Here is a 27326-nt window from a genome sequence, read left to right as displayed (position 1 = left end):
CCAAGCTCAGCTCTGGACCTTGCGTATCACCTTAAAGGCTTTCTTTGGCTGCGCTGGCTGTGTGCAGTGTTGCGGATGGGGCCTGTATAATCTGGCTGCATTAGGGAACTATAAAGATAAATGAAGGGAGGCACAGAGCATAACTCATCCTGTCAGAGAAAGGGGTTTAAGGCTGGGAAACTTTGTGTTTTCTAAAGCAGCCCCTGCCGCCCCCACCCCCCATGGCTTCCTAGTTTCTCGCTCTCTCTTCCTCCTACTTCCTTGCATCCTTCGTTTTTTTCTTTCTCTCTTTTCTCTCTCTCTCTCTCTCTCTCTCTCTCTCTCTCTCCCTCTCTCTCTGTGTATGTGTGTACAATCTGTGCTGTATTTTTCTCCATCTGTTTTCTGTCTATTCAACCCCTCCCCTCCCCTCCCCACCTCCCTATCTCCCTCCCTCCTCATCCACCTCCACTGATGTAGAGGTATGGAAGTGTTCATTTACACTTCCTCTGCCGCACAAATTGCTCTTCTACCTCTTTGCCAGTGCATTTCAATTTGAAATAAAAAGAGTAAGCTGCTTTTTTTTTTTTTTTTTTTTTGCGGTAACAACTTATTCCATGTGCTTTTTGGCAGGCTTTTCTGTTGACCTTCAAGTTCCCAATCAGCACAGAAGAAAAATGGAAATAGCTTGTTCTGAGTCCTCATTTCCTGTGAATTGCTGGGATTGTGTTGTGTGTCTGCTCACAAGGGTTACCGAATCACTGCCTCTTTTTCATATAGCTACCCCTTTACTGCTTCACTTTGTTTCTTTCTTTTTCTCACTCTGTTTTCCTGCCTGTTGAGTCTTTATCTGTTTATGTGACTCTCATTTTCTCCTTCCTCCCTCTCTCTCTCTCTGTCTGTCTCTTCCCAGTAGATGATGTCCCGCCTTATTTTAAGATGGAGCCTCCTCAGACGCAGGTTCACCTAGAGGGGAACCGCCTGGTGCTGACCTGCATGGCGGAGGGCAGCTGGCCCCTGGAATTCAAATGGATCTACAACGGGACTGAACTCACGCGTTTCTCATTGGAATACAGGTAAGAAATTTAACCGTGGCCCCCAGAGCTGATTCCATTATCTCTTTTTTTTCATCAACTATAATTAGCTTACTACATGAGGACAGTTTAGCAGCATTTAATTGTAACTAATAGCTCAATTGCTCATTTTTATTCATATTCCAGACTCATTTCTATGGATTTATTCAGGACTGATTTGGCTGCACGTCTCCCCCGAGACATAACATCTTGTGTTCAGGGGATTGTCAGATTTATTCCTGTTTGTATCTCACCGTACTCAACATTCAGAGACGGTGTGAGCTGATAACTCCACTTTTCTCTCACTTACTGTTTGTTGAAACCATCATTGTGGCAACCAAATCACACAATGCAATTTTTTTTCTCTTCAGATTTTACAGTGTGGGTGGGCTTTCTTTGCTCTGTCAGCACTAAGATGCAGTTTCACCGACCGTGGAATCGTTCTGGACACTTTTTTTTTTATCACACACTTCAGCCTCTGCACACAATGCTGAAGCCCCTTTACTCGTAACACAGTGTGGTCATGAGCGAGGCTCAGTCTGTGCTAACAAGGCCTACAGTATGTGTTTGTGTGTGTGTATGCATCAGTGTTCCATGCTTATTTGTGCATGTGCTACAGTATATGCCTGCATGTGTGTTTACAGGTCACATTTGCAGTCCACAGTGAAAGTCAGTTCCTATCTTTTCCCAGGCCTGTTTTCTGGACTCTCCTCACGGTCTCACCAGTCCCCTAGACATGGATAGACACTCAGGTTGCCTTGCCTGATTGCTATCACCCGCCACCCCACCTCCCTCCCCACTTACACCATCCCTTGCCTGTCCCTTCCCTGTCTCCCCCCCTTTTCCCATCCTCTCTCTCCCCCTCATCGTCTCCTTCTTCCTCCCCAGTCTTTCCTCAGCATTTGGCTGTGCTCTCACGTGGCTTAAGTCTGTGGGTCTGCCTTGCAGGCCAGCCCTCTGCTTGTTATTCTTCACCAGCCCTGATCAAAGAGGAGGACTGGAATCCATTTAATCAGACCCCCCTTACCCCCCACCGTCTCCCCCCTTCCCAAAACCCCAACACACACACTCACACCCCACACACCATGACTTGCAGTGCAGGAGGAACATGGCAGGGGTTGACTACCGACACTCCAAAGTGTCTATAGCAAACCAATTAAAGGGGACTCAGCTCTGGGGTTATCAAGCTTGCATTTCACACACACCATTTAACATGAATGCACATCGGGGGGGAGAGAGATGGAGCTATGGCTGCCCACGAGTAACATGTGATAGGTGGTCGTATGACGTGATTCAAATGACTGAAGAAACAAGATAACAATGAGGTTTTGTGAGTCCTGCCAGTCAGGAACTCAGCTCTCTCTACAGCTTTTTTTTTTATTTCTGTCGAGTCGCTGCATCAGCACCGAATTGCTCATTTTGAAAATGTACGTCTCATTGCTAAGTGGAATGCCATTTAAAGCGCGTTTCAGGCGCAAACAAGTGAAACATCTCGATTCATTTTGCATCTTAAGTGTGGGGGATAAAAGCGCCAAGATGACAAATGTCGCTGTCTCTCATGCTGATGATGACTAATGGCACTTTGTGTTGTGTGTGTGCCCATTAGGTACCTGATCCCCTCACTGGACCGATCACACGCCGGCCACTACCGCTGCATTGTGAGGAACCGAGTGGGTGCGATAATGCAGTGCAGCACTGAAGTGCAGGTTGCCTGTAAGTGCTGTTTTCTTTTGCATACGTCTCCAGTTCTGACAGAGTTTAGGGGAGGACACTGTTTTTGTGAAAGGCTTGTCATGCATAGTATGCGGTGAGTCAGTCAGAATAAAGGAGCTTAGCTTTTGAAAAAGGTACCTAACGTGGTAATAATAACAATTCCTCTCTTTTTCATCGTCTTTGTTGCTGCCAAGCATTTCCAAAAATTTCCCCCTTCTAGAATAAATTCTTCAGTTAAAACCACACTTTCTGTCCTTCATGTCTAGATATGGGCGGTTTTGTGGAAGGTGAGAGGTCTCAAACCGTATCCCAGGGTGAAGGAGCTCTCATCCACGTACCCAGGATACACAGCTTCCCCAGGCCGCAGATCACCTGGTTCAGAGATGGGCGTAAGATTCCCTCCAGCAGCCGTATGTAAGTAGTACCTTCTCCTCAGCTTGAAATTGTTTGGTCTAAGCAGCGTGTGTGTGTTTGCTTCGGCCCCGCGTGTTTCTGCACGCATCCGAGCAAGAGCTCCCATATATGAGTTGTTGGAGACCGCAGAGCTGCTGAAGCCGAATATCTCTCACTTCAGAGAACTCTAAGAAGTTCAATACTGCTCACAGATTTTCTCCAATCCCCCCAACACCCCCCACCCTCTCCCCCCACACACACCACAAGTGAAGTTGAGCAGAATAGTTGATGAACGAATGTTGGCACAGGCCCTATGTTCATCATTGAATCACCTCTCAGTGATAAAGCGGGTTATTATATCGCCCCTATTGACTTTGCAGGCGGAATGATTGAAGGGTAGAGATAGAGCAGGCAGCAGGCAGCAGGGGAACCAATTAGACAAAATTGGACAAAAGGCCTCAATTGATGATATGTTTGACTGACAGTGCTAACCCTTGGGTTGGTTTGTGTGTGAGAGCACATGTGTGTGCACGTATGCATGTGTTAAAGATCTGTGTGTCAATGCATGTGGACAGTTAGGGAGTTCTGGAAGGGAACTGTATATCTGCGCTCTGTGGGTACTGTAAGTGTGTGTGAGTGGTTGCTTTTTTTTTTGGATTCATGCCTGTTCAAATATGCAATCCTCCAGAAGAGACACTGCGAAGGTAATCACCTGAGATTAATTGTGCCATCCTGACAAATAGCGGTAGGCAGTCCACGACTCCTCAGAATGAAACCACCTCCTCATTTATTATTCAGCGGCGAGCTCTGCCATGTTGTAGCTGACGTGAAGACTTCTGCCCTCTGAGTTGCACGCTGTTGCTTGAGGAGCGGATTGGTGCGTGTCTGCGCTGCCTGCGGGCGGCTCCAGGAGCACGGTGGTGGTGCAAAAGCAGAGCACTGAGGGGAAATTGCAATAAAACTCTTCCCGTGAATGCTCGACCAACTCCAGAGCTGGTTACTGTGCGGCTGACTCTTATCAGAAATGAAGCGCCGAAGCTTTGCCGTGTGACAATGAGAGGCACTGACAGGACGCTCTGCATTTACCGCTTGTTTGCTCGCTTCGTGTCAGGCTGCGCTGACATTCACAGGCATTTGTGTACATGGGTGTTTGTGTGTTCGTATGAGTGTCTGTTGATTCAGTGAGAGCCACCACTCCTAATTGTCCAGGAGTGTGTCTGTTTATCCCGCTCTGATCGGGCAGATGCTGGCAGATACGAAGAGCCTAATCTGGCTGCGTGCTTAGCGTCAGCTCTCATTTAATGGGCCCCTCTCACACGTTCAAGACCATCAGCCCAACCAGCATTCAACAAAGCTCAAGACTGCCGGGTTACTGCTGTTACAAAAAGGATTAGAATTTGTTTCCCTAGATAGATGTGTGTTTTTCATGATGCACCCTCTTTCTTGTTCCCTGTATAGCTTAGTATAAGTACTATAAATGCAATCAATGAATCTAATGTGAGTGCAGAAGAGCAAACACAATGCTATAACAAGAAATAGATCTACACTATGTGCTAAATTTTAGATTTTATCGGCAGGTTGCAGAAAGTCTGACTTTGACTGTTGCTCTCAGATCCATATACTTTAAATACTGTATGTCCACATCAATCATACTGTTAGAGGCTCAGGTAACCTGTCTGTATAAAAACATGGTCCACTCAACATCCATTGACAAAACACAGACTGCAGACCTACAGCATCTCTCAAGATCAGCCTGACCCGTATTTATCTAGTGATTAAACTGACATTGAACTTTATAGAACTGCTCAAGTGATGCAGGAACGGACAGTACACAACAGTGAGATTAGTTCTGAACTATTCCTTTAAGACAGTGTGGCACCTCGTAGATGGAAGTGCTCATAAAATTTGTTTTGCGCACGTCGTTTTAGACATAATTTATGAGCGTGTGTGTGTGTGTCTGTGCCAGTTTACCCTCAGGATTTATTGACTTTTAGAAACAACTACTCACTGGTTTAATGATATGAGTGCGTCTGTGTGCTTGCTAATGTGTGTATTTTTTGTGTGAGTGTGTGTGTTTAGGGGAAGATTTTTGTAAAGCACACCAGCTGACTAAGGTTGATTTTTTAATTGGGAGGCAAATTTGATTTAACCACATTCATCATCACCAAAAGCTGTTTGTGTCTTTAATAGGGTTAGGTAGAGGTTAGGGGAGTGTTTAGAGAATAAACGCACATTAATGCGAGTTTGCTTAACTGAGTGTGTGTGTGTGTGTATGTGTGCGCATTAATATTTCCATCAGTGCCATCACACTGGAGAACACGTTGGTCATCCTGTCCACGGTTGCCCCTGACGCCGGCCGTTACTACGCCCAGGCCGTCAATGACAAGAACGGGGAGAATAAAACCAGTCTGCCCATCACACTATCAGTGGAGAGTAAGTACACACACACACACACACACACACACACACACACACACACACACACACACACACACACACACACACACACACACACACACTCAGGTGCACATACTGTATACACCCACGGATCCAAGCAACAGATTTCATCACCCACTCAGAAAGACAGAGCTCACTGGCAGATTGTTTGTGTCGGGAGCAGATTGCATTAACAGGTTGTTGCAGATGAAAATGTAGCAGACAAAAAAAACAAAAAGTTATTTTTTTCCTTGTAGCTTTTTCTTGATCACACACATTCATTCAACGCAGCAGCCGCACAACAGGTGGCTCAGCCGAAGACAATAGAAACAGAGATAGCGCCCTCTACTGGTCTGCCCTCCTCCTCCTCCTCCTCCCTCTTCTTCTTCCTCTTCTCTGCCCAATAGATCTAATCATACCCATTAGGTACACCACAATAGCTGTCTGGTTCCTCAGAACTCTTTTAACCTCTGGCTCAAACCAGTGAATTACACTCATGAGGTGGAGGATTTTTTTTTTTTTTTTTTTTGGTTTTTCTTTTTTAGGTGGAGCTCCATCAGCACCTCTCCTGACTGACTGGGTGTACTCGGCCCATAAAGTTGACCTTCACTTTAATCGCTGGTCACTAAAAGCAGATTTATGGAAATGACACTGAGAGACAGGGTGGGGAATGATTAAACACACACACACACACACACACACACACACACACACACACACACACACACACACACACACACACACACACACACACAGACACCCTCACAAACACATCAGATTAGAAGGTTGGCCTCACTTATAAACAGGACATTTAACAACTTTGAATAAAGGTTGGCATCGCTCATGCAAGTATGGTTACATGAGGGATCATTAGTGTTTAACTGAACCCGATGCGTTTCCCCGTCCTCCCACCAATAGTCACCTGCTTTCATCTAAACAAAGTCACACAAATTGTCCCACCTACCTTTATGTACTTTCATCTAAACATACAGCATCTGTTTCCTTCCTACTATATAAACCAATTAGCGGAGTCACAAACTGTATTTTATAACTTACTGGCTTTGAAGACGATATTTATGATAACATTGTATAGCACAAATGGTACATATCCTTTGGTTAAGGATATAACTGCATCCCCTGTGATTTTCTGTTGTTTATCTAGTGTGGGTTTTTGACTATTGTATGAGGATTTTTAACCTGTTTACCATGGAGCCGCTGGTTTTTTAATATCAGCTTCCCGCTCGCTCCAACATCTGCTCATCATATCGTTAATACCGTGTTTGCAATTCAGTGCTCAGTACGCATGACACAGCAATCTGCGGGGACCAGATATCACTGAATATCACTGAATCTGACCTTGCGGATCACACAACTGCTTTTTGCATCTGAAAGTCAATAAGGTTTTTTACAGCTGCATTTGTTCATTTTAGCAATTCTGCGGAGACAAGACGAGGGAAAAAAATATGCAGTGGAGGGAGCATCTTGTTCCAAAGGGAGCATACAAATGAGACCGAGCTGAATCTAATAGTAAAAAGCAGACTGACACCAGCTAATGCTCCGAGTGGGCAGACATTTTGCTCTTTGTTTTATTCTTCAGAGTGTGAAATACACTACAGTTGACTTGGGTTTACAATTGTCTTTGGACACAGACAGATGTAAACAATATGGTGATATTAGTGGGGAGAATTTGCAATGCAGGTCCCCGCCTTGTTTACTTTTCCCATTTAATTAGAAGATTACACACTTGAGGTATTCTCAACAATGAGAGCTTATGAACTGCAATACATTAATTAGTGTCAGCCAAGGAACCAATCATGTCCTCTGGAAAGTAAAATGAGTTCTTTGACACGTCAAATGGATTCGGTTGTGTCATTGGCACAAGTGGAAAAACATTTTCTGACAAATATTATGGAATTGAACTTAATATAACAAGTCTGTGGTTTTTATATAATTATGGAAATCTTCAAGACATGTCATGAATCCTTAATTGATATTAATGTGTTTCATGAGCTTGTTCTTCCTCTTTGTCTTCTGTCCCTCTTCCCTGTCTTTCTTCCTTTCTCCTTTTTTCTTTCTCCATTGCATCTTCCTCATTTCATCTTCCCTCTTTCTTTTTTTCTCATTCCTCATCTTTCTTCTCTCTTCCTTCCTACAACTTCTTTCTTCTTCGTTTTCTCCTTGTCCTTTTCTGTCTTCTCACTGTATTTGGTTTTGACTGAAATTTCTCGCTCTGTACTCATGATCCAGGGAGTACAATGTCTGGACCTGGACTGTCTTTCTTTTTCATCATCATCATCTTCTTATTCTCCCTTGTCTTCTATCTCTTCTCCTTGTTTCACCCAATTCTAACATCCACCTTCAGGTCTGAGCCCTAAACCCTCCCAGTAAAGATAGAAACAGGAGTGGGACAAGACTCTGTGACATAACAAGACAGCTATACACAGTTCTGGCTGTGAATCACCACAGAGCTCTGTGTTTATTCTGTCAAGTGTGTCTTTTCTGTTGTAAGGGCGATGTTAGAGTTTGTTTCTCTCTTACTTGTTTGTCAACTCTTTTTCTTCAATCTCATTGATTTTTGTTTTTCCTCTGTGTTTATGGTCGTAGTGTACCAATTCTTATGCTTCAGGGCGATACTTGGTAACCACAGTAACCATGTGTTTAATGTCACAATGCTATGAAGTATGAGTAATTCCCTCAGGCTTGGTCTGCACTTCAAAGTCTGAGAGCGTGGCCACAGGGGTTGAGCCTTCTTCAACTTCTTCGTCTTCTTCTTCCTCTTTCTCCTCCTCCTCTGACTACATGTACTGTACTTCTTCACCACTAAATGTATCAAGATTTCAGAGACCATAAGACCCAAACCAATAAAACTTTCCACATAATCTCACCCTTTGATAAAGCTACAAAAAACATGCATCAGCTAAATACTGTAATCTTACATTTTAGCCAACAGCTTCTAACCCAAGTGGTTTAGATTTTTTCCTCACAAATCCCTGGACTTCAGCAGATCGTTGCAGCCCATTTAATTTCTTCTTTTTCATTTTTTTTGACTCATCTGATGACTTGACAGCAAGCTGTTCTATATGGATTGATTGGCCCTCACTATGCTAATTAATAATAACATCAATAATACCCTGAAGATGATGCTTGTAGCACCATGATGAAATGGATTAGTAGGGATGTGCAGAGGAATTCTAAAACCTCTCAGTCGACAGCAGCATCATAAAATCTTCCTATTTACTGATTAATCAGTGGGTAAATCATCTATCTACATTTATTTATTACTCTCAAATGAAACATATCGCGTCTCTTTTGGAGGACAACTGCTGTTTGTCAGGAGGAATTATCTGTTTAATCTGTATGTAGGTTGCTTTGCGATTATTACACATGTTTTAATTAAAAACAGGTTAAATTCCTTCTTTGGATGTGCCGGCAAAATGTCAGCAACAGCTACATTTCCCTTCCATGCTATTTGTGCTTGAAGTTGTGCGATCATATCTAGATCTGCCCAGATTCACTACATTAACACACAGTTATCAAAACATAGTCTACTGAGAACATTTCTGTGTTTTCATTAAATCTAAGGCTTATGTTTCAGCCTTTTGTAGTGCCTTACATAACCCTGAGTGTGTGCTATGGGAGCCCAGTAAAGGTCTAATCTCACATGGTCAATTTTCAATATTTCATTTGATTTCTTGATGATAAATTATTCAACATATTGAAACTGTGTTTATAAAATAATGATGCAGCTGAAATCACGATTTCAAATCCAACAACTAGGGAGATGGAGTGTTGAATGAGTAAAAAAAAAAGGTCTGCTCCTACATTTAGGCATTATTAGTAGAGGTCTGGAGGAGGTGTTGCCACTGCACTGCTGAGATCCCACACAAAAAAAAATCCTCCTCTGAAGGGTGTGATTTACAAAGACGAGGCACGGAACAACATCAGTGATAATAAAAACTTGATTAGGGACACTATTAACCTCTGAAAAAACTTCACAGACGCAGATGGACACACATGCCCCTCCCTCCCCCGACAAAAAAAACAAACACACAGAGTACACACCGTCAACACGCAATCACTCAAACACATACAAGCGCACAGGCCCGTGCCCGTTACTCCTGGGAGGTGGGGGAAAATGAGATCAGATTCAGAGAGAGATCACTGATTGAGGGCAGTGAATCGATGGTTGGCTGGAGGCTCTGTGAAACCCGTGAGTGATGGTGCTGCATTTAATCGCCTTTTGTGTTTGTCTCAATTATGCTACATAATGGCTTCTAACACCTGGGCTAACACCGTGCTCAGGAAATGCTGTGTGCACTAGAAAGAGGATCTAAAGTAAAGACAGGGGTGTTAATAGTTGGGCGGTAGCGTGTTGGCTACCTGCTGGTGATGGTGACAGATTGTCAGTAGCCTCCATGTAAGGATGTAGTCATGCTCAGTTGGCTATATCAGGCCGACGCACAGGCTTAATCAGAGTGTCTGTATGTAGTTTATGGATTTTTTTTCCCCACTTTTTTTTTTCAATCTACTGTTGTGTGTTTGTGTTTGTGCGTGTGCGATAGATGTTGGAGGACCCGCCGACCCCATCGCCCCCTCTATCATCATCCCCCCGAAGAACACTAGTGTAACAGTGGGGAGGAACGAAGCTGTCATGGAGTGTGTGACCAATGCAAGGTAAAGTTATATTCAGAGGTTCATGGAGTTTGAGAAGAAAGACGAAGAAATATAAATAAATAAAAAACACATGCAAATCTAGATGTTCTCTCGCCTTTGTGTTTCGTATTGTGTGATTTGAATGAATCCTGAAATCTTTTGTTTGAACATGATAAGGAAAGTGTTTTGTACATCATTCATTTTGTACCTTTCCTCCATTCTTCCCTTTGATTCCCGGCTTCACTCCTTTCTCCCTATCTCACAGAAAACCCAGCCCTGAATTCTGACTATTATCTCCAATTCAAAGACTTAATCAGAATGACAGATGTATCCCATTGCTCCCTCAATGCTGTGTAACCTTGAAACAGAATATGATTCTGTATTAAAAACCACACGTCTTATCTCTTGCTCCCTTTTTTTCCCTCTTTTGCAACATTTCCCTCCTGCAGACCGCTCGTCAAAATGGGTATCACTTGGAGGAAAGACGGGGCAGTGGTTAACACGGGGATTCGTGATTTTGGACGCAGGTTGGTCATCAGCTTGCCAGCGGTCAGCGACAGCGGCTACTACGAGTGTGAGGCTTCGCTCCGCAGCAGCAGCGTCCCCTCCGTCACTGCCGGGGCCTTCCTGCATGTACTCGGTAAATAACCCACACAGCTCGCATTTTGAACCTCGCGCAGAGAAGCTGAGCCTAAATTATCCAAAATACTGCATCAGCAGCCTAACCCTCAAGATGAAAGAGCATTTTGTTACCACTTTATATTTCAGTAATTGAGTTGATGTTGTTATCCAGAATGGTGCAAATGCTCGTTCACCAGAGAAGGGTTGACATAAAGAAAAAAAGCAGAGATGATTTGTGAGTTGTTTTTAAAGCCTTTAATAGAGCAATGTTTTATAACTCTGTTTCTTTTCTCCTTTTGAAACAGAGTTTCCTCTGTTTGTAAAAGAGCCACCGAGTCACATCAGTGCAGAGATGGAAAAGGTGGTGGACATCCCCTGTCAGGCACGAGGTTAGTGGTGTTTGTTTTGTGTGTGTCGGGGGGTGGGGGTGTTACTGCATGTCCGAAAGTGCAAGAAAGCATGAAAAAAAAAGAATACAAAGTACAAAAGGGTCACAGTGACAGGGGAATAAAAAAAAAAAATCCTCTCCTCCCTCTGCAGGCACACCGCAGCCAGACATAGTGTGGTATAAAGATGCAGTGCCCATCAGTCCAGTGAAGATCCCCAGGTACAGGGTGTTGGTGGGAGGCAGTCTACAGATCAACGGTCTGCTGCCAGACGACACCGGGATGTTCCAGTGTTTTGCCCGCAATCTCGCAGGAGAGATCCAGACAAACACCTACCTAGCTGTTACCAGTACGTCCCTGTGAAATCCTTTTTCAAAGCTATCTGCACATCTAGCTGCTTAATTCTGCTCATCTTCCCGTCTCCGTTCCCTCCCCTTCTTTTTTTTTTTTACTTTTTTTTTTATTCTTAAATCCGCTCCTCTGTTCTCAGCTCTAATCCTCTTTTCTCCTCTCTCTCTCTCTGTCTCTCTCTCCGTCGTGCCTCCTACACCCATCTATCTATATATCTCTTTGCAGTGACAGATTTGTCACCGTGGATGCTCGGGCAATTATTGGCTATTTATGAATCAGAGAATGTGCGGGAGAAGCAGAGAGAGATGGAGGCGCCTTGTCAGGTTCTCAGAACTGTCCCTGAGAATGAGACCTGACAGCCGCCCCTTTTGTCAAGTCTATTAAGCTCTCAGCTGCCGTCTGCTTTATTAGGGAGAAGGCTGTTTATGTCTCTCATTATCACCTCTGTCTTACCTGATTTGGTTGTGTGTGTGTGTGTGTGCGTGTGTGTGTGTGTGTGTGTGTGTGTGTTGCTGACCCTCCTCCTCCTCTCAGGTATCGCTCCCAATATCACCGCTGGTCCCACTGACAGCGCCGTGATCGACGGCATGTCAGTCATTCTCCATTGTGAGACGTCAGGAGCTCCACGACCAGCTATCACCTGGCAGAAAGGTTTGTGAGTGCTAACAGCATGAGGATGTGGTAGCGGTAAAGAGGGAGGTGGTGGGGAAGGGGGGGGTCTGACTTGCCAAAGTTAGATGGAAAGGATTGAGAACATGCATTTTCTCCCAACAAGCTTTATTTCTTTACTTTTGCTGCACCGCTCCCTGCTCTTTGTTTTCCCTGACACTTCTCCAATACCCTAATCTCTCTCTCTTTCTCTGCCCCTTCCCCACACACCATTTCCCCCCTTTGTCCTCATTCCCATACCATCAATCACTTCCGCCCTCTCCACGCAGGTGAACGTGTCTTGGCCAGCGGTTCGGTCCAGCTGCCCAGGTTCACGCTGCTGGAGTCGGGCAGCCTGCTAATCAGTCCCTCCCACTTGTCAGACGCTGGCACCTACACCTGCATGGCCAGTAACTCCAGGGGCATCGATGAGGCTTCGTCTGATCTACTGGTCTGGGGTAAGGAGAGTAGAAACTGAATACTTCATTCCAGTCCAATTTTATTTTATTATATTTTATTATACTTCTCTTGGTGGTTTTATTATGTTGTTGTCAGGCAATTCTATCTAATATGTTTTTATTTCTGTTTCTGTTTCTGTGTGAACAGCGCCTTGTAACTCATTTTTAAAAGGTGCTATATAAATTAGGTTATTATTATTATTATTATTATTATTATTATTATTATTATTCATCACTATCATTCATCTTCTCCTTACTTTAGAATATAGATAGAAGAAGATAGATAGAAAGCCTTTATTGTCATTATACATCAGTACAACAAAATTATATAAAATATATAATTAAATATATGAAAATAAAAGCGAGATCCTTGTTTTTTTTTTCTTTATTTTTAATCTGTGACATGTTTACTGATGAACGTAACTGGTTCCTGGAATTCAATGTCGAGATATTCTGACTATATCGTCTAATGACTCATGCATGCACTCATTTACTGTGCATAAATTCACTTTAGCAGTCCTTGGAAGCCTTGCGAAATTCTCCACCCATTTGAAATACTGCATGATTCACTCCGATTCAGAAAGACATTCAGTGAAAGATGAGACCAAGTCATGCAGCTTCTCTTCAATCCGCTGTTCAAACACTGTCTCAGAATAACAACCTTGGTGTGTGTGTGTGTGTGCAGCACGAACTCGCATCACCAAACCGCCACAAGACCAAAGTGTCATCAAAGGGACCAAGGCTGTTATGACCTGTGGTGTAACCCATGATCCCAGTGTTACTATCAGGTAATGATGACATCCACTTGTAATAGCAGTTTTTTTGGGATGTGTGTGTGTGTGTTTGAAAATAAGAATACACGTGCTAATGTTAATAAACGCCAGAGATCACATTCATTTTTGTTGTTATGATCTCTTGATGCAAACGGAGCCTAGAAAACGAGCTTGAGTATCGATGTTGCACTTAATTAGCTTATGAAATCTGTGAGAGATCTTGTAGTGTTTATCCCTTGGTCGACCTCCTATGGGAAGATTTTGAAACTCTTAGAGTCAGATTGAGGAATTAGCCCATCGCTTTCCCTCGCTCTTCAGACAGTCTCGAGCATGATGGAGTGTGTGTACATGCATCTGTCTCGGAGGGACTGAAATGATGTCTATGGAGCCCGGTGATTAGAGTGCCTGTCACCTGTGGGCCCACGGCATTGATCAGATCGCGGGGTAAACAGATGAATATGTAAACAGAGTAATAACTTCAGACAGCGCCTTTAATTAAACGCAACACAGAGGAGATTAGCTGGAGAGCCTGAACAGTTGCAATTAATCACTGGAGCTCCATGCGTATGGGGATGTGTATGTAGATGGGGGCGGGCGGGCGGGCGGGCAGGGTGTGGGAGGGGAGGGGGGGGGGTGGCTTCCATATGTGCATAGAGAAGAGGTTGTGTACTGAATGTGTGACAGAGAGAGAGCGTTGGTTCTCAGAGTCTGAACACTTTGACATCAGGCTTTTCATCTGTGTCAACACCTTGTATGTTTCGCTCTATGAACTGACACAAAGCAAAAGGATTTACTGTCACAACACTCAGAGATAGAGTGTTAAAGTTAGAATGTGTTCAGATGAGTGTGTGTGTATGTGTGTGTGTGTGTGTGGGCGGCTTACACTTCGTCACATAGGCTGTACGTACTTCCAGGTACGTATGGGAGAAGAGCGGCTCGGTGATTGACGTGAACACGTCACCCCGCCTGCGGCTGGATCTCGACGGGACCCTGCACATCTCCCAGACGTGGTCGGGCGACATCGGAACATATACCTGCAGGGTGACCTCAGTGGGTGGCAACGACTCCCGCAGCGCCCACCTCAGAGTCAGGTTTGTGTATTTGCATCATGTCTCCTCTGTCTTATCTTGCTGTCTTGTTTTTTTCTCTCATTTATATCTGAGCAGGACATGATGGATGGGTGTTTTCTCCACTGTTGTGGTTTATCACTGCTCTCTTCTCCAATCCCTGAACCCCCCTCTCTAATATTTACAATGCAAGCCTCTCAGTTTGGCTGTTTAATTCTGTTATTTGCTGCCTCCCTTGTCTGATTTTATTTGGCTTTATCACTTTGTCCCCTTCCCCCGTACACACATGCTCTCCTGCAGGCAACTGCCCCATGCTCCAGAAAATCCAATAGCAGTGTTGAGCATCTCAGAGAAGAGGGCCATCAACCTTACATGGGCCCAGGCCTTTGATGGAAATAGCCCACTCATCCGCTACATCCTGGAAGTCTCGGAAAACAGTGAGTGATTCAGTGTTCAACTTCAACTTCAGCCTAAGAACCAGTGCCACCATCAAAAAAAAAAAAAACAGCATCTTATTGTTTCTTCATTTTAAAGGCAATATTGTTACTTTAATATTCCTACCTGGAAGCACTCATTTGCTGCCTCTTATTATATTACATTTCCATTATGTTCCAAAATTGTCAGTAGCGTCCTCTCTTACCCTCTGCAATGAGAAAACTCGATTGCCTTACTGTACCTGTGTGCTTCCATACAGAAATATTGAGGGAGCCAAATTGCGTTGATGTCCAAATCTCTTATCTTCCTTTCTCTTGATAAAATCAAAGAAGTGCGAATGCTTTCACCCATGGAGACTGAATCGTTCAACCATTTCTTCACTGAGGCTCAAGCAAACTGAGTAGATGACACACTCATTACGAGGAAAATGAATCCAAGGATGCAGATGGGATCTGTTTTTTTGGATAATTGAATTTAAATCTGATATTTCGAGGGAGGGAGTATACAAAATAAATGGGTTGTTTTTTTATCAGCAGCCACACCGTTATTACTGAAAATGAAACAATGTTGTGCAGTAATGGTCGGGAATAACATGGAATTCAAATTTGACTAGTGCCGAGAAGGTTTTGCTGGAGAATGTTAATGCTCTGATCAGGTCATTTACTGTTCACTGGCTATTGCTCACAGCTCTGTGTTAATGTGTGTGTCTCCACAATCTCAGACGCCCCTTGGACGGTGCTGCTGGCCAACATTGAACCGGAGTCGACCGGGGTCACCGTCGGTGGCCTCATCCCAGCACGTTCCTACCAGTTCCGCCTGTGCGCCGTCAACGATGTGGGCAGGGGTCAGTTCAGCAAAGAGACTGACAGGTGGGTACAGCTGCTGTGCATTAAGTGAATACTAAAAAGGGCTGCTTGCTGTTGTATCTTCTTTTTCTTTTTCTTTTATTAATGAACATTTAAACACACATTACAAGACAGTTACACAGACAGTTAGACATGTACAAAACTGGGCGATTACAGAACAAACAATCAAACTGAGACAGAACAAAGACAGAGATTGGAGGGTAGAATTACGAGACGGGGTGTTTAGCAGGCATATTGGCTATATTGGAAATAAAACAGAGAACAAGGGGGTTGATAAAGTAAAGAAGAAGGAATAAGAAAGAGGGTGGGAAAGGAGGGATGTGAGGTAGTGTTTTGAGGGATCAGCTCTGGACAAATTGTATGAATGGTGACCAGGTTTTATTGTAGTGGTGTTTTTCATAGTAGTTTTTCCAAATTTGAATGTTCCGTTAGCAGATTGTACCAGTGTTGTAGTGAAAGTTTTGTTCTGTCTTTCCAATTTCCAATTGCTGTTGTATCTTAACATGCACACTGGCCATGAGAGTGGCGTTGTTGCATAGTTTTGGACCAACCCCGGTCCTCCCTTCTCCTTTTGGAAGTTCAATAGAAAAATCCCATGATTATTTCCTGTTAAGTCCACTTTTTTTTTGGTCTCGGGAGAGAGTGAGAGATGAGCCTGGCTTCAGGATGGGCCTTTTTTATGATGAAACTGTGAATGAGCTGAAATTGCGCTTTGTGAAGACTTGATGGGTGCGCTGACCCAGCTTCATCTGTCTTTGCTGTACTTCACGAGAGTCTTGAAAGAGGCAGACGTTCACACAGACTCAAATCTCAAGTGAATTCTCTTGACTGGTTAAACGAAACGGTCATAATCACACAGTCATACACCCCACTCACTCACAGACACACACTCACACCCAAGCGTTCTTAGCTCATCACAATTCACCTGTACACACAACTCTCCGACCTTGACCGCATCAATGCAGCTCTTTTGCCGCTTTCATACCTGCAGCAAGCCATCACTACCCATCATGCACACTCATTCACAGGGATGAATTCTGTGTGAATGTGCCCAGACAAGAGTGCACCACAGGAGGGTGACTGAGCGTCAGTGAGAGTGCAGGGCTTTTCTGAGGCATCTCTCCGGCACACCTCTTTGATCCTAAACACTCTGCTTTATCTCCTCCAGAGCAGTGCTCCGGTGCACTGGGAAGAAATCAAGATGTCATCTTAAATTGACTTAAGGGAAAAGTCTGCCTGGATCTTTCTTTCTTGTTCTTTTATATCTTTCTTTCACCCGCACTGTCTCTCCATCGCGCTGCTCCATTTTAACCAAGGACTCTTTGATCCTCGTGCCACAGTGAGATGTCCCTCTGCGGACAGTATCGTAGAGAATCTGTTTTGGACAAAGACACAGCCACGTTTACCCCAACTTTTCTTTATGGTTTTGTGAGGGGAAAAAAAATAAAAGATACAAAAAGCTGGCTTTATTATGATTTGATGTCTATGATGAAATGGGATGGAAATATGCGAAACTCACGATAATTAATGCATAGCTTCACGCTTTGTCTCTTCCATCGCTCCTCTCCTTCCTTTTTCTCTCTTTTTCGCGCTGCACCAGACTAACTCTCCCCGAAGAGCCTCCCAGCGCCCCCCCACAGACAGTCATCGCTAGTGGCCGCACAAATCAGTCCATCATGATCCAGTGGCAGCCACCCCCGGAGAGCCACCAGAATGGTCCACTCCAGGGCTACATCATCAGGTGAGAGGAGCATGCCTGCCTAATTTCTTGCCTAATTTCCTCCCAGGGATAGGTGGCTGTCTGGGCCACCGCTATTCAGATGTGATAATAACTGTTATGTCAGCTCCTTTTCTTCCTCTCCATTTCGCTTCACTCCTGCTCACCGCCGCAATAGAATAATTGGTGCCAATTAAATACCTTCCTCTCTATTCATCTGTTGTCACCTCTCTTTTTGTAGCCATTTTATAATCGTTCTGCATGGCTTCTCTTCCACTGCTTCTCTTCCTCCTTCTCATTTTTTTCTTTCCAGAGGATATGGGTTCTTCTAATATATTTATATTTCTGTGTCTGCTGTTAGGTACTGTCTGTCTGGGCTGCCAGTGGACTGTCAGATGAAAAACATCACAAGCCCGGACCAGACCAGTCTCCTCCTGGAGGAGCTCATCATCTGGACCAACTATGAGATCGAAGTGGCTGCCTATAACGGAGCGGGCAGGGGCACCTACAGCCACAAGGTCACTGAGTGGACGCTGCAAGGAGGTGAGCGACTTTATTTGGCTTTAAAAATTTCATTCACCACTTGCAGCCTCATGAATGGTAGCTTTGCTGATCGTCAGCCTGCGGCATGAAACTTGCGAGCGAGTTAATCCAATCATCTATTTTTTTAACGATCAAATGAAGAGGCCCGTTTTTCTCCACAGCGAGCTGGTTTTTAATCCTTTGCTAACCTTGAGAAAGGTGATTCACACACATAGTTAAGAAAACAGCAGTTTTTCCTCTCGCTCCCGTCTCAATCACAGCTCGGCAATTAGCACGGATTCCGACAGCCCAGCTTTTAAAAGGCATGGTCATGTAAGTGTTATTCGCCTCTCAGTACTGCTTATTTGTTTTTGTCAGGTTTTATGTGGTTAATTTCCCAGTAAGTGCAGCAGTACTCCAGAACAAATTGTGTGCAGACATGAGCCAATAGCTTAATCAGACTCTTTTTTTTTTTTTTAATTCTTTCCAAACGCTTACTTAGGTTTTTTTTACATTTAGATTGATCACTTTCACTTTTGTTTTTCCTGAAGGCAGCTCTTAACAAAAAAAAAAAAAAGCTTGGAGACATCTGTGGTCCTCTCTCAGCATAGGTTAAATTGGCTCCACACATACATTACCAGGTGATGATGTGCGTAACATTTGTGACATACGGCGCTGAAGGAAGCTGCCTCAGTCGATTCCTTTTCTCATTGTACATGCTGAGCAGTATAATTAGAACACATATCGTGAAGGTGCCTTGGTGTCACGCAGCTACGCACTGTATTTCCATCACGCTCACCGATTCTAGCACTTCATGTTCTTGGCCTCACTCCCTCTATTCAAACTCTTCAGAGGATGAAAGTCACATTTGTCACTGAAAAATTACACCGAGATCGATCCAAGATTATTTTCCGTGCCTTGTCAAAGTACATTTAGATATAGGATGTGAATCAGAAGAATTTTACAGTATGTCTCAACTTTTTCAACCACACATTAACAAATTCACTTTTTTTGTTTTTTTTTATCAAGAACTACAGCCAAAGTTGGCTATAGCTAATACTGTACGTTAGCATGTTGAAAGGTTAATCCATGTTTTTATTATAGGAAGATTAAATATTACTCTCTTTACTGGTTCCCCCCAAAAAGTAAATTCATAGATGACAGTTCAAAAATGCTGCTGCAAGACTTTCACAAACACAAGAAAGAGGATATCGTCCCTGGTTTAGATATGCTGCGCTGGCTTCCAGTTTGATTTTAAATTCCTTTAACTTGAATATAAAGCTCTGAAAGGCTTAACACTCACATATCTCAGAATCCCTGTCATGTTAAATCCACTCCATGAACAGAGATCCTTTACACCAGACTCACTAAATATTCTCAAGAGCACTCATAAGAAAACTGGGAGTGTTTCCATCTTTCTATTCGGCTCTACTCCCTGCTCAGATACAGTTATTACAGAGGGTGAATCAGCAGATATTTTGGTTGCATTAGATTTTACCAGTGTCGTATATTAGCCTATTACCTTGAAGTTAATTTATTTATATGGCTTTTTGTCGTGAGCAAGTCGAAAATACTTTACAGGAAATAGAGCACGAAGCATTTCTTATTCCTACCTGACCTAAGCTTTTAGTCTAGTCCTCCACATCACTCACACAAACACCAACTCTCTTTGTCCAATAGAATAATATCCAGCAAATGTGAACTTCAGCAAAGCCAGGAAGAAGTTGCTGACATTAGTTTTTGTTTCTTAAAAGTCATTTGTCTTGATATGCTTTATCTGATTTTTTTCTCTCTATATCCTCCGGATTTATTGGCTCTTCTGGTTCATTTATATTACGAGCACTGAGGAGGGCTGCGTGTGTGTTTGTGTAAAAACGTGGCTTCTATTTCTGTCGCTTTCATTTGGCTGGATGATAACAAAACACTTCAAATTGCTCGAAAAGTAATTGATTCTATTTGGCATACAGTATTGTTGGAGACTTCAGCATGTTTTCCTGTATGATGTCGGATCAATCAGTCGATCAATTCTCCAGTGGGTACAAATCAGAGTGTGCTGCATCTGCAAATAAACAAATGTAGACTGTTTGTAAAGGAGAACCAAGAGCAATGTTTTTAATTAGCAGCACTTTGAAAACCTGGAAGGTATGGCAAGCATCACCTTTTTTTTTTCTCCCCCATCTCCACTTCCTTTGCGAAAAAATAAACAAATAAAAATTTCATCATCTGGTGAATAACGACAGCGAACAAGGCACTTGTGTTGTTTAGCTCAGCTCTCATTAATTGGATGTTCCCATCACTCACTCCATTAAAGGCACATGAGCAGATCATGATGTGCATTTAAATATTTTCCGACAGAATCCAGGATAGCACGGGGAAATGGCGACCAATTCTGCCCAATCAGCTTCATTAATGTGTGACTCCCTGGCTGTTTTCCGCTGTTACATCAGAATGGCATGCTCACTTCAAACAAAATGCTGCAGGGTTCACCTGGAAGTCGCCTGAGGCAACCGCTCTCACACCCGGTTTGATTGGCGTATTCTTACCTCCCCAAATGAGCCAAAAAAAAAAGAAAAGAGAAAAAAATAAAGCTCCAGCCCGATTCTCACACTCTAAACGAGGCTGGACTGAAATTGCTTGCAAGTTTTTTTTTTGTTTCTCATCCTTCCCTATCTCATCACTAGTGTCTCTTCACACCTCCAACCAATCCCTCTCCCCTCTGCTGTCTGCACTTCCCTCCACCTCCTTTCTCCCCCTCTCTATCTCTCTCATTTTTTCTCTCTCTCTCTTCTCTCCTCTCTCTGGATCAGTGCCCACTGTGCCACCAGGAAATGTACAAGCCGAGGCTGTCAACTCCACCACGATGCGTTTTACCTGGAGTGCCCCGAGCCCTCAGTTTATCAATGGAATCAACCAGGGATATAAGGTGAGTACCCCCTCCCCTCCCCTCCCCTCCCCTCTCTGTCAACTGGCGCACTCTAGTGGTCAGAGGCAGAAGAGCACTCTTCCATCAAAATCTCATTATAAGTAGTGGTCGTAACATTATGAAAGAAAGCAGAATTTTCTATGTGACTCATAAACTGAACAAATGTTCAGAGTTTTTTTTTTTCCTTTCCTTTTTTCTTTTATGTAACCAATTTTAATTTGAATCTCCACTTTATTAAATTCTGAGCCTTTAATGTGTCCATTTAAATCCTGCACCCTGCTGCATCTTTCCCAGCTGTTGGCGTGGGAGCCCAGTCACGCGAACGAGGTCACCATGGTTACGGTGCGTCCCAACTTCCAGGATAGCGTTCACGTCGGGTACATCTCCGGCCTCAGAAGGTTCACAGAGTACTACGCGTCGGTGCTGTGTTTCACTACCCCAGGAGACGGGCCCCGCAGCCTGCCTCAGCGGCTACGCACCCATGAGGATAGTAGGTGTCCCCATTCAGGGTGTTATATAGCATTTGCAGATAATTATGTGTCAGGCTGTTGTTCTCTTCATTTATTTCCTCTTTTTTTATTATCTTTTATAGCTCCTGGTGCTGTGGGACATCTTAGTTTCACTGACATCCTGGACACCTCTCTAAAAGTCAGCTGGAAGGAGCCACAAGAGAAAAACGGCCTTCTCACAGGTGATCATTAAAGATAACTGCGAAATATTAACATGTCTTCTCTGATTTGCACAATCTTTTTGTCACCGAGGTATGTTCACCGGCTGTAGAAACATAGAACTATTTGGATTTTAACTTTATTTTTTTCCTTTTTTTCCTTTCCTTTTCCTTTTTTCCAGGCTACCGCATCTCCTGGGAGGAGTTCAACAGGACCAATACCCGGGTGACCCATTATTTGCCCAACCTGACTCAGGAATACAAGGTGACGGGGCTCACTGCCCTCACCACTTACACCATCCAGGTAGCAGCCATGACTTCCAAAGGCCAGGGCCAGCTGTCTGCTTCCACTATCTCCTCTGGGGTCCCACCAGGTCAGTGGTCAAATGAGAACATGAACTATTTAACCTTCACTGAATAAGCTACAGCAGTTTTTTTTTTAATTGTCTGTGTGCTGTGGAATTTATATAAAGCCATGTCTAACAACTGTGATGCTTTGGATGTCACTTTAATTTATCCTCTTCCACAGAGTTGCCCGGTCCTCCCACCAATTTAGCCATCTCCAACATCGGCGCTCGCTCTGTCACTCTGCAGTTTAAACCCGGTTACGATGGCAAGACATCCATTTCCCGCTGGCAGGTGGAGGCTCAGGTTAGACACCACATATTTATTTTAACATGATTACAACAGCTTGTTTTTGTCGTCTGATGTTTTAATATTGACAGAGGGGTTTAACTAGCATATTTGTTTCATTTGTTTGGCTGCCGATGTCACCCTATTTCTCTCTGTGTGTCTCAGATTGGGATAATAGGAGAGAATGAAGAATGGCTGTTGGTGCATCAGCTTGCTAATGAGCCTGATGCTCGATCACTGGAGGTCCTGGACCTAAACCCGTACACTATATACAGGTGAGCATCCACCGGTTTGAACGTATGTTAATATGATATAATAAACCTAATATCACTTCATGTGGATGCTACAAAGTGCAGAATCGTCCAATTTTGGACTAAATCTGTCACTTATCACCCTTTATCTTCATGTTACTGTTCTTCTGAACATGTTGATTTGGTTACATTGTTTTCTTCAGTTCTTTACTCATGAATAGATCCTATTATTTGTTACTGCAATGACCTAGTTTCCCTTTGGGTATCATTAAAGTTTCATCTAATCTAATCTACAGTAATCTAATCCCTTCTTCATATCATTACCACGATTAAACTCCTGCCTTTAGATGTTTCATCCACCACCTACTGGGTTTCTTTGCTCCAGGTTCCGGATGCGTCAAGTGAACATCGTGGGGACCAGTCCTCCCAGTCAGCCCTCCAGGAAGATCCAGACCCTGCAGGCCCCACCAGACATCGCCCCCGCCAATGTCACCCTGCGCACCGCCAGTGAGACCAGCCTGTGGCTCCGTTGGGTGGTAAATTCTCATGACTCTTTGCAGATTGAGTCTGACTCAGTGTCTGTGAAGTTGGCTGAGTTTTATTGCATTATTATTAGATTTAAATATGCATGTCAGAGTTGTTCCTATTCAGACTATTGGAAATGTGCGCTGTTTTGGTTTGGCTTTGCATGCATATAAGCTATTTCAAATTGCTATCTCCTTTCTGTCCTTCTCATTGGAATGGTAGAAAATCATGTTGGGACAAGACAGAATTGGCAGAATGCCCTTGGATATTAATTGGATGCAACATTCATCAGATAAGCTTTGTGGAAATTTGATTCAGGCGATTTCATTTTGCCCATAAAAATCACAAAAATCTATTTAACTTATATTAAAAAGTTTGACATTAAATGATGACTTTCTGGTGTCAGTTGATTTAAAATTGCTTTTAAATCTCACGAGCAGCCCTTTTGTCACAAAACCTCAATTTAGAATTTAGAGCACTTTTTTTAACAGCTAATGTCACATTTCCCCTCTCGCTTTAATCTGATGTCGTGCTCTCAGGGCTCTTATATGATGGATACAAGTGATGGCACTGATAACATTTTGGAAAGGTGCATGCACTCTGTCCTTCATTATCGCTGCTCTCAGCATCAGCATTTGGCCAATGAATTCTTTGCTGCATCTGTCCGTTATCATTACCGTGCCTGTGCCTGAGCAAGATCCTCCTGCAGCTCCTGCAGGATTATAAAAAAGGTATATGTTACCTGGATTTAACAGCGGAGGGTGTCCGCTGTGTGATACACCTCTAAAAATTAATGACTGAGCTCAATGATTGTGCCCCTTTTCCAAAGCTGGGTGTTAAAGTGTAGTATAATTTTGTGGACCGTTTCATTGCCATGGTCACGGACGTCTTAGACTGAACCAAGGCCATGTTACTTTCAAGAACAGAAGCTCTTTCATAGAAAATAGCCTAGTGCATATTTATGTGAGTGTGCTCACTTATCATGCTCCGTTCTGTCCACGTGTCCATGTTAAAATATTAAAAACAGGTCGTTTTTATCTGAACCGGCTGAGTGACTTCATGAGCTGTTACAAACAGCCTCAGAAAACACTTTTTCACAACAGTTAATTTCAATATTAATGCACTAAAAACCACACAGGCCCCTTTTCATGCCTTGCATAGCAATTGTGTTTTTAATTACTTTTCAAAAGGTGGATTTAAAAGAAAAAAATATTCTCACAGCCTCTTCCAGAGTGGGAGTACAATGGGAATCCAGATCTCGTCGGCTACCGTGTCCAGTACTCCAAAGCTGGCTCTAAAGGGGGAGTTCTTTCCCATGTCATCATGGACCGGCTGGAGAGGGAGTTTACGATCGAAGACCTGGAGGAGTGGATGGAGTATGAGGTCAGAATTCAGGCCATCAACGGTATTGGCTCTGGACCCTGGGGCCAGCCAGTCCACGGCAGAACCAGGGAGTCTGGTGAGGAGATGAATTATGTATTACAGACATTAAGTTACAGTACGAAGCACATATGTGGATAAACCTGAAGTCTTCTAAATGTTATTGATTCCCTCCCTCTGTAGTGCCTTCCAGCGGTCCCACAAATGTGTCAGCCTTCGCCACCACCTCCAGCAGCATCCTGGTGCGGTGGGGTGAAGTCCCAGAAACAGACCGCAATGGACTCATCTTAGGATATAAGGTCACTCCACAGCTCATACATCTGAGACCATTGAATCAGCATCACAGAAAACATTCATTCTGTAGATTAAACTCCCTAAAAGTCAGCTTACTGTGTAACATCCCCTACGTCTCTCAGGTGGTGTATAAGGAGAAGGACTCGGACAAAGCTCCCAGCTTCTGGGAAGTGGAGGGCAACACCAGCCACAGCGTCCAGCTGAGTGGTCTGGGCAAGTACGTCTTGTATGAGATCCAGGTCCTGGCGTTCACTCGAATCGGAGACGGAAGAAGCAGCTCGCCATTCATCCTGGAGAGGACCCTGGATGATGGTAAACAGATCCATTTTACCTACCAATTCAATCTTGTTGTTATTACTGAAATTGTATTTTTTAGGGGTGCACCGAAAGGCATTTTTTGGGCCGAAGCCGAATACCGAATAAAATCAAAACGCTTGGCCGAATAACCGAATAATACCGAATACTGAAAGTGGTTATAAAGTTTTTAAATAAAAAAATTTTTTAAACTTAATTTTCAAAGAAAGTAAATGTTTATTGACTATTCTGACAGTTTTTGAATATTCCAGTTGCCGTTGCTCATCAAAAAAGCACAAGAAGTTAAATAAAGTTTTTCATTTATATCGGCCCATTGTGAGTGCTGAAAGATCTATGCAAGTACATTCCAAAAAAACCCAAGTGTCTTTTCAAACAGTGGTTCCTAACCTTTCTTGGTCAGATTTTTTTTAATTCATCAATTAGGCTGCTAGACATTTCAGGCGACCTCATTTGAATTTCAGGCGACCCCACGTGGGGTCCCGACCCCAAGGTTGGGAAACTCTGTTTTAAAAGACGTCGGCCACGGACGGAGTTGGCGACATGCTGGGACGAGGAGCTTTCGTTTTAACTGCTGCAGCCGTCTCTCCCTTTCGTAGCCTACTCAGCATGTTGTTGTTTGGTTTTTAAATGATTCCTACAGGAACGCGGTCCCCTCACTCAGCCTCTCAGTGGCCGTGTCTCCGCTGCAGACAGGACGCACCGGCACCGGGCTCTTGGAGCGACGTGCAACGGTGCGCGCGGTCGCTGTGCAGCTTCCCCCCACTGCTCTTGTTGCTGTTGTTTTTCCAGCAGTAGGAGTCACCTACTAATAAAGCTCCATGGGGTTTAAGCTGCCGTTTCCATGGACGCGCGATCGCGTATTTATCAGACTTTTTTTTTTTTTTTTTATATATATATTCGGCCTTGCTTTGCGCTCATTCCACCGAAGGCCGAATGTTGCTTTTTTTGCAATTTTCGGCCGAATATATTCGGTTACCGAATAATCGGTGCACCCCTAGTATTTTTCTCGAGACAAAAAGATATACATATAGGCCTATGCCACTGTGAGATAATTTAACTTGTTAATCAATTTGTATCTCGAAAATTTCCTGCTCTAAGTATTTTTTCAGCAGAATTGATTGAAATGTTCTGCCTTATTACTCCTTGAATGATGGAACATAATAGACAGGGGTGTTTTTTCATCTTGTTTTGATAATAACTGAATAATGGCTCTGCATTTTCAGATGAAGGTGTTTATTTGCTGCTGTGTTTATCAGTGGATTTATGCTACAAAAAAAAGATCATTTATATAATTTTATGTGCGATAGTTCCAGGTCCTCCAGTCGGCATCCTCTTTCCAGAGGTCAGAACCAACTCAGTCAGACTCATCTGGCAACCTCCTGCACAACCCAATGGCATTATCCTGGGTGAGTTAACAATGTACAGACTTCTCATCTCCGACCTTGGATATTATTATGAGAAAAAAGGCAAAGAATGTTAATATGGCACCTTTCAACACGCAGGTGGTTTAAAGTGCTGTAGCTATGACACAAAAGGCATTAGGGCAAGATGTAAAAGAAAAACAAGACACATAAAAAGGATTTAGAATGAGTGAAATAAACTGGAATATAAAAAATAAGCTAAATGGAGTAAGAAGCACTAAGCAGGGGAGTAAAAATTGCAGCACCAAGTGAAGCGAAGTGTGAGATATGAATATCCCAAATTAAATGTAATAAAAAGGCAGCGGCAAACAGAGATGTCTTAAGCTTTTATTTAAACAAAATATGTTGCTTTGCTTCCCGCTCCAAGAAATGAAATTCCCTTCAACTGTCTCCATGTAGTGTTGTTTGATTTTGAAGTGCAGCTGGAGTTTTCTCTTTGCTTCAGCTGTTTTTTTTTGTGTTTTTTTTTTATTGCAAGACTTTTATGCATGTTAAATGAGTTTGTCTGCTCCAGCCTATCAGATTACGTACAGAAGAAACTCTTCAAATAGCAATGCCGCCACCGTTGACGTGCTGAGCCCCAGCGCACGACAGTACACAGCGACTGGACTGAAGCCAGAATTGGTTTATGTATTCCGCCTCACTGCTCAAACACGGAAAGGTTGGGGAGAGGCCGCCGAGGCTTTGGTGGTCACAACTGAAAAGAGAGGTAAATACCGCAGCTTAAATGTATTATTTAAATTAACCACCTCTAAATATTAAGTCTGAGAGTGACCGTGTGTGTGTGTGTGTGTGTGTGTGTGTGTGTGTGTGTGTGTGTGTGTGT

General features: G+C 43.4%; 1 protein-coding gene across 1 annotated transcript in view; it reads left to right on the top strand.

Moving 5' to 3' along the window:
* The first annotated feature begins 900 nt into the window (after positions 1–900).
* LOC310990316 (protein sidekick-2-like) overlaps positions 901–27326 on the top strand; it is a 39038-nt gene continuing 12612 nt past the window's right edge. The window contains exons 1-28 of the mRNA XM_083977653.1: positions 901–1055; positions 2659–2765; positions 3032–3179; positions 5458–5591; positions 10157–10268; positions 10697–10887; positions 11174–11257; positions 11409–11603; positions 12140–12256; positions 12544–12711; positions 13397–13499; positions 14399–14575; positions 14852–14988; positions 15708–15855; positions 17453–17593; positions 17931–18112; positions 20899–21014; positions 21309–21504; positions 21607–21705; positions 21864–22055; positions 22211–22332; positions 22480–22589; positions 22951–23101; positions 24312–24549; positions 24654–24769; positions 24887–25076; positions 26387–26485; positions 27015–27209. Of these exons, the coding sequence (XP_083833779.1) occupies positions 919–1055; positions 2659–2765; positions 3032–3179; positions 5458–5591; positions 10157–10268; positions 10697–10887; positions 11174–11257; positions 11409–11603; positions 12140–12256; positions 12544–12711; positions 13397–13499; positions 14399–14575; positions 14852–14988; positions 15708–15855; positions 17453–17593; positions 17931–18112; positions 20899–21014; positions 21309–21504; positions 21607–21705; positions 21864–22055; positions 22211–22332; positions 22480–22589; positions 22951–23101; positions 24312–24549; positions 24654–24769; positions 24887–25076; positions 26387–26485; positions 27015–27209 (4105 nt within the window). The 5' untranslated portion in view covers positions 901–918. The remainder of the gene's footprint in view (positions 1056–2658; positions 2766–3031; positions 3180–5457; positions 5592–10156; positions 10269–10696; positions 10888–11173; positions 11258–11408; positions 11604–12139; positions 12257–12543; positions 12712–13396; positions 13500–14398; positions 14576–14851; positions 14989–15707; positions 15856–17452; positions 17594–17930; positions 18113–20898; positions 21015–21308; positions 21505–21606; positions 21706–21863; positions 22056–22210; positions 22333–22479; positions 22590–22950; positions 23102–24311; positions 24550–24653; positions 24770–24886; positions 25077–26386; positions 26486–27014; positions 27210–27326) is intronic.

Source organism: Trachurus trachurus (genome assembly GCF_905171665.1).
Source record: "Trachurus trachurus genome assembly, chromosome: 8".
Lineage (NCBI taxonomy): Eukaryota > Metazoa > Chordata > Actinopteri > Carangiformes > Carangidae > Trachurus > Trachurus trachurus.
This window is presented reverse-complemented; position numbering and strand designations above follow the sequence as displayed.